This window comes from Crocodylus siamensis, chromosome 2 (assembly GCF_052110815.1).
Source record: "Crocodylus siamensis isolate JL-2025a chromosome 2, ASM5211081v1, whole genome shotgun sequence".
NCBI lineage: Eukaryota > Metazoa > Chordata > Crocodylia > Crocodylidae > Crocodylus > Crocodylus siamensis.
Window position 1 is genome coordinate 92,561,493 of NC_143396.1, and position 18,441 is coordinate 92,579,933.

General features: G+C 40.8%; 1 protein-coding gene across 3 annotated transcripts in view; it reads right to left on the minus strand.

Annotated features, from left to right (window-relative positions):
- Window positions 1–562: 562 nt before the first annotated feature.
- The window catches only part of NR3C2 (nuclear receptor subfamily 3 group C member 2), a 332,295-nt gene continuing 314,416 nt past the window's right edge, over window positions 563–18,441 (minus strand). For all 3 annotated transcript variants that reach the window (XM_090036366.1, XM_090036367.1, XM_090036365.1), the window contains one exon: window positions 563–4,262. In XM_090036366.1, coding sequence (XP_089892492.1) covers window positions 4,107–4,262 — 156 coding nt within the window. In that variant the 3' untranslated portion in view covers window positions 563–4,106. The remainder of the gene's footprint in view (window positions 4,263–18,441) is intronic.

The window sequence follows — 18,441 nt, forward strand, 5'->3', positions numbered from 1 at the left end:
CAATGTGAGCGCTACCAACACCCACTCTAAGAGGCTGGCAAAAATAGATATGCCCATTGGTGGCATGTCTACAACGTTCATTTACACCAGCTTAAATTTACTGTGCAGTAAGTTAGTGCGCAGTAAGTGGAAATAGGCCAGTGTCTATACATGAAAGCATTAAAGTGCATTAACACTGTTTATGGATTGACTTGGGACTGAAGTTAGTCCCAAGTCAGTCCAGACACAGTGATGCTGCTCAGTAAGGCATTTATGAATGCATTACCGCACAGTAATTACTTGGGTGTAAATTTGATAGCTGAGTAATACAGGTATCAAATTTATGCTCAAGTCCGCATTAGCCGCCATTTTTACTGCATAGTATGGGCATGCACGTATAGCCGCGTACCCGTACTGCACAGTAATTGTGGTTACTGCACAGTAAAGTGTAAATGTGGCCAGTGTGTATGAAGGAGAATACAATGTTATGTAACGTAGCTGATTTCATGAAGTCTAATATATGGCTTAGAAGTACACACAGGCTTGTTTCCAAGGAAATCAATGCACCATCAGTTAGCTGAGATTAAGTGCAAGGGATTCTTGCAATCAAACCATTTTAATTCATATATATTTGTACAATTTATAAAAAAAAAAAATAGGTACTTGCAGACATTAACATAAAGACCAAACAATATTTTCTATTTATTGAAAAAGCTTTAACATACAGAAGCAAACCCCTAATTATAAATGCATCATTATGCATAGATTTTACTGTTTACACCATACTGCTGGCTGCTTTTATTTTTCATCCAGGAATCTATTTAAACTTCAAGAATTCTTAAACATTCCACTGAGTTTCCTGGCCTCAGAACTGCTGTCTATCTTATCAAGTCATTGACCTCCAGCTGAAAACATTGCTCTAAAAAAACAAAAAAAACAAAACAAAAAACAAAGGAAAAGTCCAATCTTTAATAAAAGTGCATTAACTGTAGAATTGTTTAAATTCATAAATGGTTTAAACAAGTCAGTGAAAACACCACCCTGTGAATTAGCTTTTTGCATTATTGATTGTAAAGTATCTTTTAATAAGATTCTGATATTGCAAACTTTAGTCGTCTTCTATTTTACTTTGTGCAACTAAACAGTTACACAATGTGATGTAGTATTTCTGAAATACCAACTGAAGTACATCATTAAAACTATTTTACATTTTTAATTGTGTATACAATGTTTTTGCTGTATATCCCCATTTTTCCTTGCAACAAAATAAATTAGCTCAATCAACATAAGTCCATTTTTACAACAGACACTTTGAAGTTTATCTTTTTTATTTTGCAGGAGACAGATGCCTATTTCATTCTAAACAAATTCAAAATACTTTAACCTCTTTGTTGTAGCTAAAAACTATTTTTGCTGTACATTTCTTTTCAATAAAAAAGTGAGATGGCTATTCTGCTTAAGTGTTCTGGATAAGAGAATACTGCCTTTTAGAATATCTATATCCAATTATATCTACTACTTACATGATTTTTAACAAAAATCAATGAATGGTTTCATAAACAACAGGTGATTAAAGTAAAGGATTTATTGTAATCTGCTTACAGTTGTTTGCAAAGACAGACATACGTTTTTGCATAAAGATATAAATTGCTTTTTTTAAAACTAATTTAGTGTGTTTAATTGTATGAAGTTTCTGTGAATTATGAATTGTACCAAACCAAGATTAAAGCAATAAGGTACAAAAATAAGAGCAAACAGATAATTTGGACTTGGGACAGGCATTTAACAGTGAAGTATAGAATATGGCTTTGCTAGTTTAATTAAGCAAAGTTACTTAGGGACAGAAAAAGAGCCAGTAACTTTGTTAATACAAAAAGCTACTGCAGACTGTATTCATCCAGAACCTGGAGTTGAATATAGGATTGCTGTTTTTAAGAAAAAGCAAACGAAAGGATGGTTTGATGACTGTTCTGTACAGTAAGCAACCAGTCTGCATGCTGTGTATTTCACATTGGAAGTTTGGGTTTCATATTGCTGTGCAGGTCAGTTGACTGTTTAAACATCTGCCTATGAATTAAATGTCCAAAACTGAATAATTTATGCATGTGCATGTGAACAGATATAAAAAAAACCCCTCTTTGAATACAGTCTGTACAGATTATCCATTGCATAAGGCTGATGTCATTTAAAAAGACAAGTAGTGTTGATTGGGTCTCGCTTCAGAGTTTGGAATCAAAAAGGGGGTGTGATTCTTTTTTTTTTTTAACCTGGTATTTGCAAGAATGCTCCATTCGGACTGGCTCACAGGGATGCATTTTAAAAATGTCAGCGTTGTCCAGCCAGGACAGTTAGGAATTCTAACTCTGAAAAACTCTTCTACTTAACTGAGCACATGGTAAACCTCAGAGGAGTTCACCTGTCCTTTCTTCTACTCCAACATTATTCTTTTTATTTATAAACTGTGAAATGATGCAAATTGCCCCAAGAAAGGTTGGACCTCAGACAAAACAATTTTGAGAAAAACCTCAAGTTCAACTTTCAGTGTGAGTATTTCTCCCTGTTCATACTTAGGTCTGATTTTATTACAACAGCAATTGTATTTATCACTGAAACCCTACCTAGATAATCTGCCAGTATCAGCATCTTGCCATTCAGCTTCAGCAATCCAAATCTGTCCAGTTTACTTACTGTAGTGATTTGCATGTTCCCTTCGTCACACTCAGAGCTCACTCTCCTGCTGCACAATCAGAAGTTGTAATCTGACCTTTAAGATGTTGTATGCATCCAGTTGTAAAAGGAAAAAGTAAAGAATTTTGGGAAGGTTTATTTTTTTCCCCTCAAATTATTCAGCATTTCATGATTTACTCTTACCCTTCGAGTAAAGGAGTACAGGGGAAAGCTCACTTTATCATATAGCTGGCAAAAGCTTTTGGGAGACTGCAATTTGTCTTGTTAAATGAAACCTCCATAAAGCTGCAAACATGACATAATGTAGGTTTCTACAGAAATCCAAAGCAGAATTCCTAAAATGTGGTCAAGTCACATACACTTGGCAAGCAGTAGACAAAAAGGAGAAAAATGTCCAGAAAAGTAGAAAGGTTTAAATACAACTGAAAAAGGTTTAAATGTGGGTATTTACAACAGACACTGTAGAATGGTAGATTAGATATGATGCTAAAAAAGGCACAGCTTTCCCTTTCTTAAATACACTGTAAACGGTTCATTATGCATGCAGAACATTTCACTTTACAAAAAATTACCTTGTTTGTTTAGACAAAGATAGTACTTAAATAGTCTCCAGCAAAATAGAATTCTTTCAAAAATACTTTCCCATTCATCCTATTAACCATTAAAGATTTTTTGTCTCATTTACAAAAGTTCCTTACACCTTATTTCAGGTCCTTCACAATTTATACATACAGCAATGTACAGTACAGCAAAAGACTGCGAAAAATTATTTGTAAAGCCAGCACAATAGATACTATAAATGGAAACTGGGGCATTTGTTTTAACATCTTATCCTTTTTAATTAAATAGTAAATGGACACTTAACACAGTGTATTATCACCTATGATGGATAACATGGGATAACAAATGCCTCAGGTGGGGATAACAAGAGTATTCCACACCAAATGTTCTGTTATTACTTTACACATTAGGGTTTTTGTATATATATTTTTTTTTTACAAGAAAAGAATATTAATGCCCCATATTGACTTGACATTTTATGTGCAAACCAAGGGTAAGCTTTAAAAAGTTCGTATTAGTCCTTGAACCCTTTTAAAACAAGCAAACAATACCAGAAACTACATGGCATATTTAAAACTTCCATCTGTTAAAATATCAAAATCAAAGAGTTATTGACTAGATATGGCTTTTCATCCAGAGGAACGGGATCATTTCCTAAGTGTTTTGAGGATAAAGGGGATAATTTCCAGACATCTAGGTCTTGCCAGATCCAGGTCAACTGCCTTCCAATCCCCAAACCCTTCACATGATTTTCTACTATTCAGAGACTGTTGAACAAGTGTAAATAGCATGTTTAATTGTGGTTTCTTGGGTCCTTCATGAGTGTGGAATAACACAGGGAAACTTAAGGCAAAGTTCATTCATTAAGACATTTTCCATCACTTCCTGTGAAAATACAGAGGCTTGGCATTCCCAGACTCCACCTTTGGTAGCTGGTCACTGATGATTTCCACCAGCATGGCTGGAAACTCGACTTTCAGTGCCTGAGACTCTCGGAAGGTGTAGAAACAGAATTCCAATAAGTCAGTAACAAGCTAAAAGGCAAAAAGGCACATGGAGTTACTAAGGAACATGAGATGATAAATTCTGTGCACAAGCATACAATAGTGCATTGGAATATTACCAAGAAATAATGTCTTTGTGCTAGTTTGCTTTCCAGAAGTAAAAATAACCCAAGTACCTGTTAGCTAATGCAGTCAACATCAGCAAATGGGGAAGAGAGAGAAACAAGATATCATGTATTTGATATTTCTGGGTGTCAGCAATGGCATATTTGACTTCTCTAATGACCCACTGGCCTCCGCTGAAGTTGTGAGTGCTCACTGTCAATAAAGATTAAGCCACCTACCCCTCTTTTACACTTTATACATTTCAGCTATCAGTTGTTGCATCTCTTACAACCTGTCAAATGATCAGACATCCAGTAAATCAAGTAATTTGGTTAACTTTATTGAGCTATCCAGGGCAAAATTCATGTGAAACTCCAACTGCAATTTGAGTTTTGTCCAAAAGAAAGCAATGTTTCTCGACCCTGTGTCTACTACTGGGATAAGTCAATAGTATTCCTAGTCGTACACCCATGTCCATTTGTATGATAAGAGAGAAAACAGTCACATTTATTTGCACTTTCTTGTATTTTATTTTTTTAATATCTATGTAGCACTTTCCATCTATTTACTGCCATCCAACTCACTAGTCCAGAGGAAAACTTAAGGCAATAAATATTTCTTTCAAGTATTATTAACAATTATTCATAATCTTTTCTCGTTGTTTTGCTTGGTTACAGCGTGTTCCTCTCAACTTCTATAAAATTACAGCTTTGATTTTCCTTGTGGTTATCTTATACTTAATTCCATTCTTTAGCTTCCTTAAGAGTTATGAGGACTCTGATGGGTCTAACCTTGGCATAGCTCCTTTAGTGTGTGCCTGTCAGCCAATTTAATCTCAATATAAAATGGTCCCACTACACATATACTATACTAGCAATTTAGGCTGGAATGCCACAAAGCAAGCAGACACATTTTTTCAGTGGAAAGATTATTGTACAGCACAAAGCACTGACAACTCTAATCTGATTTCTGCTTTCTCTCATTTTCTTCCTACTGTAACTTCTATTACTTGCAGATTAGACTCTTTATGTCTTGTCTACACCTTGTATGAACACAGACTCATAATCACAGAAAAGCAGGGCTGGAAGGGACCACAGGAGGTCATCCAGTCCAACCCCCTATTCAAGGCAGGATCATGCCTATCTAAACCATCCTACAGAAATGTTAGATTAACATATGCTTAACAATTTTGTGAACAGCGGTCTCACACAACTGCCAAGTACACTGCCTTTAATATAAAAAACACCTTAACCTGACATGGGTAAAGTAGGGGGACATGGACACTAGGGCTGAGCAAAACAACATCATTTCATTTTGACATTCATTTTGCCATTTCGAAGGTACAGTATTTCATTTCATAATTTTGTTTTGTTCCGTCACAGTTTTGACACATTTTGACATTTCACCCATAGGCTATAATGGAGAATCATGAAAATGCCTAGAACTTTCATTTCTTGCCTGATTTGGATGCAAATTGCAGGGATGGTAGCCCCTTTTGAGGGCATGAAGCCTGCCACGTTTCAAGGAGATAGGTGCAGAGATTTCTGGGAAACTGCACCTCAAACTCTTCAAAGGACAACTCGTGACACTTGCCGGCAGCAGGAGCCTCCTGTCATTCGGCACAGATCCAGGGGCCCGCACCCCTGGGAGGGTTACGCTGGACTCCTCCTGAGGGTGCGGGCCCCTGGATCTGCGGTGGATGACAGGAAGCTGCTGCTGCCTGAGACCGGTGCTGGGCACAGGCTGCACCCAGCACCAGGGAAGACTGATGCTGCCGCTGGCTGCAGGCAGCAGTGGCAGCCTCCTGTCATCCGGTACGCAGGTCCGGGGGCCCACACCCCTGGGAGGAGTCCAGCAGTGCTGGGAGTGCAGGTTGAGCTCTGTGGAGCCAGTCGGAGTGCAGCCCTGGTTCTCCTCGCCTCCCGCCACCAGGCTGCACTCTGAGCTGCTCCGCAGCCCTATGGAGCTCAGTCCGGCGGCAGGAGGTGGGTAGACCCAGAGCTGTACTCCACCTCCCATCACCAGGCTGAGCTCCATGGGGCTGCGGAGCCACTAGGAGTGCAGCCCTGGCTCTCCCCTGCCTCCCACCACCGGGTTGCTTTGAAACTCGAAATGTTTCGAGTGCCCTCATTTTGTTTAGAAGCTGTTTCAGAACTTCTTGTTTCATTTTGATTTCACTGTTTCCAGCTTGAAACACGTTGAAATAGCTTCAAAACGAAACATTCAGCAAAATTCTGCACAGCCCTGCTGGACACTGTCAATGTCCTGCCACTGCAAGGACAGAACATAGTTGATTAAGACATCCTCAAGAGATCCAAGAAGAGGACCAGGCCCCTGCTACACCGGATGGCAAAATATGACTGCTTACTTCTTGTAGTGTGTTTAGCTTTGTGTGTTAGCCATTTTATAGGGCAATATTTTTCCCCTTTTGTAATACTCTATCCATAGACATGCAAATTGCAACTTAAATTTCTAATGGCAGTGATGTGTTTAAGGGACGACTGAAAATGTAAAGGCTAAAAATCACATTTTACTGTTGTCAGCAGGAGTGCTCTTTAGTATTACAGTAATGATAAAAATGTGGCAAAGCTTGTTGCAGGACCCAACCTACATCTATGCAAGCTTTCATTGGTTAATGTTTGCTATAAATAGCATATGCCCTTCTTATAGTTATAACTACTGGTTTATAATTGCAATAGAAAGTAAATATTTAAAAATTGGGAAGGGGAGGTTGCTTGTAATTTGTCTAAATGACATTCCAAAATCTTCCATTTTTTTAAAATGTCTCTCTGGGACTTGCTCACTGGTTTCACTTGCCCTGAAGTGAGAAGGAAATTGGCTTGGGGCACCTTGTGTTTTCCAGCAAATGAGAGACCTGTATCTAGGTTTCAATTAGCAGATTTTTTCCCACTGCAGTTCACAGAATCATTGCTCCCAATGGCCAGACACATCTAGTTTGTATGTGCGCTGCTTCCTGTGCAGCCTCACCGAACAAAAGCTAAAGAATATTCCTGTTTAGAGAATATTAAAGTTACATGATTGAGCATTCAGAAGTCATGCACAACTAATGCTGCTCCCTTGTGTGTGTGCATGATGATAAGACTAATTATATGATCCGAGATGGTTTCAGTATTGTAGAATTTTTATACACCTATGTATGACAACTCTCATTACTGAATAAATATGCCTGTACACCACACAGACCCCAGTAAAATGAGAGGTAATGAATGTGTGTGTATCACTGTTTCTCGCAAACAGTTTACTTGGTAAGTTCATAACAGAAAAAATGGATACTGTTCTTTTATGAGTATGCAATGACGTAACTGAAGACTCAACACGCACATAAGTAGCAGATTTAGGGTGCATATCTGACTTGCAGAACCTGGACTCCGTCAGTAAATTTCACCTGTTTACACAGAGCTGGTTTTGGCCTATTTTAGTAGCTAATAAAATCAATAGATTTGATTCGCTCTCTCTTTTGATCATTCATACAACTGCCAGTTGAGTCTAAAATTAGAGGTTTACCAATATATTGGTGCTATATTGGATCAGCAATGACAAAAGGAAAATTAACATTATCGGCTATTGGCTTTTTTTGGCCAGTACAGCTGATAATGTATCGATAAATATAATATGCCTTCTGGCCAGGGCCCCTGGATGCCACGTGCATGTACGCAGCATGCACATGGCCAGGAATGTAGCCAGGCAGTGTGGAGAGCAGTGCCGTGCAGGTAAGTCTGTGGAGAGGCATGGGGGGGTAGATAGAGGCCTCCATGGTGAGGGAAAGAGTGGGGGCAGGGGCAGGGTGAATTCAGTGCCAACCAGGACAGTGAATGGGACCCTGGGCCTGGGTGGGGAGTGGGACAGAGCAATGGGTGGCTCATCCAGGGAACATGGGCAGGGTGGGGAAAGGGGGTGGCTCCCTGTTCCTGTGCACACCCGTAGCACAAGAGACAAGGAGGGGCATATACCCTCTGGATTTGTGCATGGGGTGGATGCAGGTTCTCTACTCTGCTGCCTTTGTCCTGGGAGCCAGGTGCCCAACTGCATGTCCTCTGCCCCCCTGGTGGCAGTGGGGGTGGCAAGTTGTACCTCCCGCCACTGGGCAGGCAGGAGACACAGCACAGCCAGTAAACAGGTCCTGGGGCAAAGGCAGCAGGGTGAACTGCCCCAAGCCCATAGCAGGCAGCTTGCCTCTACCTTTGCCCCACTTGGCTCTGCTCCTAAAAGCATCCCCAAGCTTAATGGTGAAGGCAGTGCTTGAACTAAAGCTCATTTGATCAGTTTTAGTTCCAAGCGCCACCACCACCATTTTTAAGCAGTGGGATGCTGATCCATGGTTTCATCCTGCTACCCCCTGCCACCCCAGCCCCAGGGTCCCATTCACTGCCCTGGCTGGGCAGCACCCCAGCCCCACTCACTGCCTCACTGTGGAAGCTTCAATCTGCTCCCCCCATGCCCCTTCCCCCTCCACAGATTTATCTGCAGGTACTACCAGATGAATATTCTACACTTGTCCTAAGTGCCTGTGTGAAAGTCACAAAGAGAGACACGTCCATATAAAAATGGACCAAAATGTAACCAAGTTACATTTCCAGGCACAAAGGGATTGAGGGGAACAATACTAATGATTCCTCTCCTAACAAGCCTACCTCATACCTATCACTTCCCCTGGCATAGGCCGTGCAAAGGTGTCTTTATTTACAGTGTCCCAGGATGCAGAAATGTCATTGGAAGTACCTGAACTGTCCTGCTCATAAGGCATCCCTCCTTCATCTGTTACTTTAAAATGTTCATCATAACCGTAATGATGGGCACAGTATAAGTTTAAGTTTAAATATGCAAAGAGTTAAGCCAGGGATTGTCAAAGCTTTTCTGGAAAGTGAGAAGGAAGCTAACCAATTTAGAGTAGCTATTACTGGATTGATAATTGTTTTCTGCAAAAGATTTAGGATGAGGTTTTACGCCAGTGCATACTAACAGGATCGAGTAAATATGCCCCTATGACAAAGCAAGCTAGGGAGTGGTGTATGTCAGCTACTGTTCAATAACTACCTGTGTGCATGTACTTTCTCTTCTCTAAGTGCAAGGTACTTTGCCCCTCACAGGAAGTGGATTGCTCCTCCCTCTGTTTACTGCAGTTTACTGAGTGGGGAATTTCTTCCTTGTATTTACAGAGTAGCTCAGTGGTTGTCAGCCAGGGGTATGTGTACCCCTAGCGGTACTTTAAAAGATAATAGGGGATATGCAGAACTAATGTGGTCGATAAATGCCATGAGCGGCCACTAGAGCAGCTGGGTTTGGCTGGTAAATGTGTTGTGACGGAAGGGGCCGGGGGGGTGGGGAGGGGGCAGATCAAGGCCCCAGCAGTGGGGGAGGGAGCGGGGCTGGGGCAGAGGCAGGGGCTGCCCAGCCAAGCAGGGGCATGGGTATGGGGAACGGCCCCAGCCCACAGCAGCAGCCCACCCCATGCAAACCTGGGACACAGGTCCCCATGCTCATAGGTGACACATAGGAGGGACACGGGGGGGGCACATGCCCTCACTGACCAGGGAGTGGGGAGTGCTAGCAGGTGCCCCGCCCCGAGAAGCACTGGTTGGCAATTGGTCACTGAGGGACACCCTCTTCCTGGTCAGCGATCAGCTAGCCGCTGTTGCCACCCCAGAGCCAGGAGGCACCAGTCACCCGTGCCCATGCCCTGCCAGGGGAGCACATAGCAACGGGAGCCCATCCTCATGTGGCTCCATCCCCCATTCTGCCTCAGTTGAACAGCCTCTGCCCCAGCCCCACTTCCTCCCCCACTGCTGGGCCAGCCCACACCGCCCTACATGCAGATTCAGGGACACCCCCTCCCAGGGTGCATGCAGTGGTGGGAGTTGCTCCACCCTCCCCACACTTCTTGGATGAGCTGCTCACAGCTTCATCTCATGCTCTGCCCTGGCTGTGCACCGCCTGCCCCGGCTGTGCAGCGCCTGCCCCTGCCCCAGCCCCAGCTCCAGACCCACTCCTTCCCTCACTGCAGGGGCCTCAGTCTGCCCCTTCCCCCCTACTTAAAAACAAGAAAAAATATAAAGGGGTACAAGAGCTGAAACAGAGAGAAGGGGTACACTTGTTTAAAAAGGTTAAAAACCCTTGGAGTAACTGATATGCCATAAGTTCACATTCTAGCTTCCACTGAAGTACCAGTTTGTGTTGAATAAGCTACCTTGTGTTAAAAGTATCTACACAGGGCATTACAGCATAATATAAGTATGCACTTTAGCTTACTTCCCCATAAAGGCCAGCTCTTACAAACACCGACTCCTAAATACAGTCCACACTATAGGTTACATGACAATTGCTTTTTTTCCCCCGAGCATGTTTTCAGGTTACCATGCGTTTCTTCATAAATGAACGCCCTTTTATTCTACATTTATTTTTGATGGGATAGATTTATTTAATTTCTACTTGTGTTTTATACTTTGCTGTGTTACAAGCCTCATTCTAGATCACAGCTCCTCTTCCTTGTGAGGAAAGTCTATTATATATCTGAAAGGCACATAGCAGAGTGACACAATAGAAGAGAAGAAAGGAGGGTTTAAAGATAAAAAGGATAATTAGGAGATTGCCAAACAGAAAAAGGTCTAATAAAAGGGTTGAATTTTGAAATGCATCAGCATGTTTCTGTGTATAAAAGCATGAGCTCTTTCTAATCCTGTTTTCAATCTTTCCACAACTGTTCCTGCAAATGCATAAGAAATTCAGAGAAGGACAACACTTTACCAACACAAGCTTACAATATATGGGACCCTTCAAAAACAAGTAATGTCTTGCAATGCTTAATATAGTCATGCATTATTTATATTACATCACAGTAGGAGGGAAAAGCTGATAGGGAATACATTAGCTCTATAGCTTAAAATAAGTCTAAATCATGTTAGGTCATCCTGATATATAATAATGTGATATACTATAAAAACACAGAGAAAGACTAAGATAGCAGGTGGGTATGATGTGTCTCTATTTCTATGCTGCTGTTCAACACTTTCAAAAAATGGAAGAAAGCTGTGTAACTAAGTAGTGTAAAGAAAACACACTAACATTAAACCTAAAAACCAAAGACATGAGAAGATAAGGCAATTATACCTACGTACTGTAACTACCCTGCTTTCACCTCCACCACTACAACACAACAAAACTAGGGTAAGAGACCTCACCTTACAACATAGGCTCAGAGCTGGTAAGAGTGCTGCATTTCAACAATCCCCAGGCATATCTGTTAGAGCAGTTACAGCTATGGAGCACTTGCTATGTTATTTAGTGGTTATGCTAGTTGTGAGATTTATAACCATGAAGAAGAGTTGCAAATATAAACTTTCTCTAACTTCATTTTTCATGTCTTTGCTTTTTAAGCTTTAGTATTAGGTAAGTTTCTGCTCTGACCAGCCTTAACTGAAACAATACATCATCTTGTTTATATGTGTATAGTTTAATTGTGGGACCAACTTAAAATACAGCATTTCTTTAATACTAAAGGCATGATTAATGACATGCTGGCTTATAAAGTTGTTCAGCATTACTAAGAGAAGTATGCAAATTAGAGTGGAGGAAATATTAGTGCCACATATAGAAGCTGAGCTTGTTTAATGCAAGAATTTCATGGGGTGATCAAAGTTTCTTCCAATCTTAGCATCTGTGATTCTAAGTAATGCTGGCCTGCCCTATTCAACCCAAGTGTTTAACTTGTATGTATTAATACAAGTATAAAAATGTGAAAATGCATCATTAGATCGACCAAGCTATTTACATTTGCAAACATCTCAACAATACCTTACTGTGATTTAAAAAGTGACCAGATGCTTCTCCATTTCATAGCTTTGTATTTTTTTTTTTTTTTAGTTTCATAAATTTCATAGACATTTGGGTTGGAAGGGACCCCAGAGGATCATCGAGTCCAGCCCCCTGCCCTAGGGGCAGGAAGTCAGCAGCGATTACAGGATCCCAGCAAGATAAGCATCCAAATGTGTTTTGAAGGCATTCAAAGTGGGTGCTTGAACCACCTCTGGCGGCAGTCTCTTTCAAACCTTGGGGGCTCGGATAGTGAAGAAGTTCTTTTTTATGTCCAGCCTGAACCGATCACAGTGGAGCTGGTGACCGTTTGAGCTTCTCATCACTTGGGGGGGCTCTGGTGAACACTCGTTCCCCCAGATCCTGGTGAGCACCCTGATACATTTACAGGTGGCCACCAGATCACTCCTGAGCCTGCGCTTTTCCAGGCTGAAGGGTCACACGGCTCTCAGCCTCTCATCATAAGGTCTGTTTTCCTGACCTCTGATCATGCACGTGGCTCTCCTCTACACCCTCTCAAGCTTCTCCACATCCTTTTTGAATTGTGGAGCCCAAAACTGGACACAGTACTCCAGCTGCAGCCTCACCAAGGCCAAGTACAGTGGGAGAATGACGTCCCAGGATCTGCTTGAGATTAGTTAGGTGACTGGAGAGGGGGAAAATATTGGCCATAGGGAGTGGGGTACTAGAACATGGGCACAAATCCCAGAGGTGAGTAGGACTAGCTGAGCAAGGAGAATCGTAGAAATTAGGGTTGGAAGGGCCTGCAGGTGGACATGTAGTCCAACCCCCTGACCACGAAGAGACAGGTGAGGAGTACAGACTGAAACAGGGGCTGGGTTAGCAACAACAGACCTAGGACAAGATACAGGGGGAGGCTTGTGGGGGAAGAGAAGCAGGACTGACCAAACGATACATTTGTGTAGGACAGATAGGGTCAAGCTTGTGTAAAATGAACAGAAAAGTCTGCCAGCTACAGCAAAATTCGACCGAGTACTGGGATGGAGCCCTACATTCCTTAGTTTCACCGCTCCTCTACTTCGAGTCAATATTTGAGAACCTCCCATCCTCTCCAGCAAAGTGTGCGTGCCATTCCCTGGAGTGCTGGTGCACCTAAAAGAAGAGAATTTACTATTGCTATTAGTTATTCTGTTAGGACAAACTTCAAAGACCTGTACTGGATCTAAGGTTGTGATACTGATGAAGAAACAGGTAGATGTACCTGACTTTATATGATATATTATCTGGGGGTTTTGTATTAGTTTCCTTTTTTTTTTTTTTTTTTTTGGAAAAGAAAAACAAGCCCTGCAAAACCTTTCAAACAAAACTGTTTGAAGAAAACTATTAAAGTTGCAAAACGCAGTACATATACATTATGATATAGTCTTTAATAACTTTCAGTCTTTAAATAATTGGATCCTATCTTTTTCCTGGGGCTCCTGCCTTATTCAAACACTAAACTTGCTCACAGGGTTTAACATAGCTCTTCAGTAAAGGAGACTAAAGTGTTTGTAAGCTCCCTGCCTCATTTGTCGCAGAAATGGGAAGGTGTCCAGTGAATTAAATAGGGAACAGCAGGAATACAAAGAAGGGTCTCAAGCAGTTGAATGCTGCTCTAGAGAGAATCCTGCCTGTGTCAGAGTTCCTGTATGATGCTAAACAAATAATATAAACCAGACTTTAGAGGTGGTTTGGTAATGGCATGTTCCAGATTTCCTCTGAACCTGATGGCAAAAGCTCTAAGTGCCCTTGTAGTACTTCAATATATGCAGTGCTATATGCTAAGCTCCCAGGAAAAAAATCAGGTCCTCAGTGTCCCAAATTGGGCACCCAACATTAACTGACAATTGGACTTTAATTTCTTATGCTTCAGCTCTCCATCTGTAGAAATGGAGAGCCAGCCAGAAATATTCTGATTAAATACTTTCTTGTCGGAATTTGCCAGTTCATTGACAGTAAAGCATTCTGTGCATGACGAAGTTCCAAAAGGACCTTTTCTCTGTCCAGCTCCAAGCAGCATCCCTCTTCACCTCAAAGAGGCCTTGAAAAGATGTATTGTTCGTGAAACCTTGCAATACGACGTGCAAATAACACACAAAAACTGATGAGGAAAGTAATAGTTCTACCTTCACCATAAGGTTCGAATACAGTGTGGTGCATACAGTCTACACTCACTGAACAATGCAAGGGAAAACAAAATAGTGATTAGATGTTCATTAAGTGTTCACCATGTGCACTGAATAAGAGAGTGGTCTTGAGAAAAAACACAAACAGGATATAATCATGCAATTAAAGAGTATATAATTATGAACTGTATGATAATTATATAGAAAAACAATTGAGGTTGCACAGGCAGTCATAAAATCTGGAATTTCTTCACTTTTGAGTGTTTGATTTTGCAACCTTAAGGTTCTTTTGACACGACTTTTGATGTTATATGCAATCTTATACCTAGTTAGTCTAGGATTTTTAGTCATATGTAAATTGGGCTTTATAAAGGTAAGTGAAAAGGCTATCCTCATATAATGGTATAAGCAAAGAGTTGAGTTTTAATGTCGAATGTAAAACAGTTTAATAATATTAAGCTGCTTTAACAAGTCAAAACTACTAGGAAATCAAAGCTGAAATTCTTGCTGCCTGACTCATGCCAAATTGCCTTTGTTCCTGTTTTTAGCTGTGCTGTGTTTTAACTTTAGCCACCATATGTTTTGTCTGTCTATAGCACTGGTGAAATATTAAAGTTAGCATGAAAGAGATGCAGCCAGAGACAGTAAATTGTAAATAAAGGGTAGGGGGATTGAGGCATGTTGAGGACATAATAAAGGTTAATAGGAGTACGAAAAAAGAAGGTTATGACAGAAAACAAAATTATGTAACAAAGAGTGGGAAAGAAGAACAACTAGGAGGGGCACCCCTCTCAAATATCCTGCAGCCAGAAGGATAACTCATGTCTTCAAGTTAGTACCTAAACACAGAAACTATAAAGGGCTTAGTATAGAATTACACACAATGTCTACATTAAAACAATATTAAGCCTAGGTAATCTCAGTTCTACCCCTTTGTGTATATACAATGTAGTAGTCTTTAATTACATTATTTTATCCTATTTTTGCCACAGGGCCTTGCCTGTTGGTAAGTAGGCTGGATGCACAAAGGGGGAGAATTAAGGTTGCATAAGCAAGAATGTGCGTGGGATCTCCTAACTTCTGAGTTCTTGTTTTTGCAATTTAGATGAGGTTTTGTATTTGTAATATGTGTGTATGCGTGTACACAAGCATACATATATGTATTATACACACACACACACACACACACACACACAACACTGAGATACATTAGCTCAGATTAATCCTACCCAGTGTAGAAGAGAATCTCTTCTGCTGTAACTTAACACATTGAGGAGCTGGAGGCACAGGCCAAGGAAGCTCCTTTCTACAATACTCGGTTTCTAACAAATTGTAATATAAATGATAGTACCTGATATTCAGTTGGCATATGGAAACCTAGAGGTCGCCAAATTAAAATAAGGGAATGTGAGCTATTCACCTTTTTACTCTTCACTTCTCCATTTGGTCCATATTTTTTTTTCACTCTAGTATCTTAAATATGCTACAGATTTCCCTCACCTTCCCCAAATGTACTGCTAAAACCAAAACTCTCTGTGCTTAGAAGCTGTAACTATGTTTTATCCTTTGGAATATTTTTCTCCATTTTAAACTTTGAAATCAAGGGGGGAAAATGGAAATGCTGATGCCATTTTGTCAGAAGCAGGAATGAAAGAATGGTATAATTAAGTGGTGTGAATGAAGGCACCACTGATTTCACAAATAGAAAAAAGCAAAATATTGGACAGAAATTTATTTATTTTTAAAGCCATTACTTGTTTAATTGTGTATTATTCTTTAAAAGAGTTACTTGCCTAGCTGAAAGCATAATGAACAATTTCCATTTTTTCGAGCATTTATATTCATCCTGGTTTTGTCAGAATAAAAATAGGAGATCACGCCTACCAATTAATAGATAAAGTTTAGTTCACTTCGATGGACTGCTTTAAATGTGGCTTTGTGTCTTTAACTGTGTGACACACCTCCCTCCCCAAAATAAATAAATAAATGAAAGGCACCAAGGTCATGGGTTACAAAGACACAAGTCAGAGTCTTTACTTCGGTCTCACCTGAACCACAAATGTATGTGAAAGTGTCCGCTGTCGCAATGAACTGATGGTACAGGTTCTTAGCAATGATTTTGGTAATATATTCTTCCTTTACCATATCAATCATTAATGACCAATGGCCCTCTCCTCCATAACTAAACAGGAAACATACTGTATAGAAAACATGGTTTAAATATTTTAAAGACTAGAGTGGATTTGGAAAAACTGACTAAGAGTCCTATGTAATGAGTCTGCATTTGCTTTCTGTATTTAAGGCCTGCAATGAACTGTAATGATTACTCCCCAGTAAATTAACTTTATTTACCATCATTTTGAAACAGACCCTTTTTGCTTGTATTACTTACTCTTCATATTCAGAAAAATGAATATCTGTCCATCAAGAGAAGTCACTAAAGTCAGCACTGTTCTAGAGAATCTCAAGCATGTCTAGTATTTCTGAGGTGGAGAGTCACTTAGATTTCAGTAGACTATCCTCACCACACCCTTGTACATCCGGAAGCAGCAAAAGCTGCCCTACGTAGCAAAAGAGCCCTTTCTACGTAGTCATAGAGAAGTAGGGCTGGATGAGACCTCCAGAAGCTATCTAGTCCAACTCCCTTCCTGAGGCAGGATTATCCCTATTCAAATAATCTCATACAACCATAATCTAAACTCTGCATAAGACTACCCTCAATCCTGATGCAGCACTAATACCCTAACCTGCCACAGGTAAAGCAGAGGAAACATGGCAGCCAATATCCTGCTTCTATAATATGTTGTCAACATACACTCAAGAGGGCCATGCCTCCCACTACAGAGGAAGGCAAAAATCCCAACAGCCCATACCAATCTTACCACAGGGTAAAATTCCCTCCTGACTCCAAATATGGTGATCGGTCTAACCCTGAGAGAAGGGGCAAGATCTTCTAGCCAGGAACTTCCAGCTTTGGTCCCAGCAGGAACACTGGCATACCCCCACTCGAAGTCCTCAGCCATGCCTGTAGCCAACACCCAAAGCCTCTGGGAAGGCTTAAAAACACTTTGACACATATAGCAGAAAAAGAGCATCAGCACTTTAGTTTGTCGAACTAGGTCTTTGACCTAGAATTCTTCCCTAAATTCTGAATTACCACGAAACATTACAGTGACACTACAGTAACAATGTCCCGTCTTCAAATTTTCCCAGAATATCATGATGATTATGACTACTATCACATTAAGGCAGTGTTGGGGTAAAAGTGCTGAATAATTTTTCTTGATTAGTTACATGAGTGACACATGCAAAGGCTCAGTGTTTTCCTGAAAAGTATCTTTTTCCTTGTGGACTCTTCAAGTCTTGTATTGTGTACCATCCAACATCCGAAGCCTGCACAGATTGAACCAATAAACAAGGGAACACACATTCACTTTTGATTTTGTAAATGCAGCCTCATGACTGCAGAGGCCCAGGCTAGAAGCTGAAGGTTGCTCAAGAATGCTTCCCTGCTTAGCTGCAGCAGACAGCTTTGGCCAAGGCTAGCCAACCCAGCCTGAGAAGGGGGTTTGTAGGGGAGGTGCAAAGCATCCTGAGATGCTTGGGGACTGTGAGTTAACTTGAATCTGGAGGGGACTTGGGACAGAGGTTCACTAAACCCATTTAACCTGAATCAGTTAAGTCTCATACTATATCCATCCAGTTTCTTAAACTGGTTTTGGTGATTCTGAAAGTGGTTTATGTGCACTGAACTTCTCTTGCATTGCAGATTTGAATTGTTTTCCAATCACTTATACCGGTTTCTGTCCCTAGCCTTAAGGAACTTTTGTTATGTATACACTGCACACTGAAGATCCTTTGAGGATCTGTGTTGCTTTTTCGAATATCAGCTTTTCTCAGGGAGTCAAATCCTGTTTCTGATGATCTCTGTTTATGGAAAGATTAACCTTGGCTGTAATCTAAAGTTTTACCTTAAGCAACCTTAAAAAATAATTATAAAATGATATTTAAACAGTTTATTTTTGTTTGGCAGAAAACATCAGCAAGCAAATGACAGCGTGTAATACTCTGCCTTGCCATGCCAAGGGGTAGGTTCATATTAGAGATTAATGTCATGGCATTGATACAAAAGCCCTCTAAACTGAAAGTCT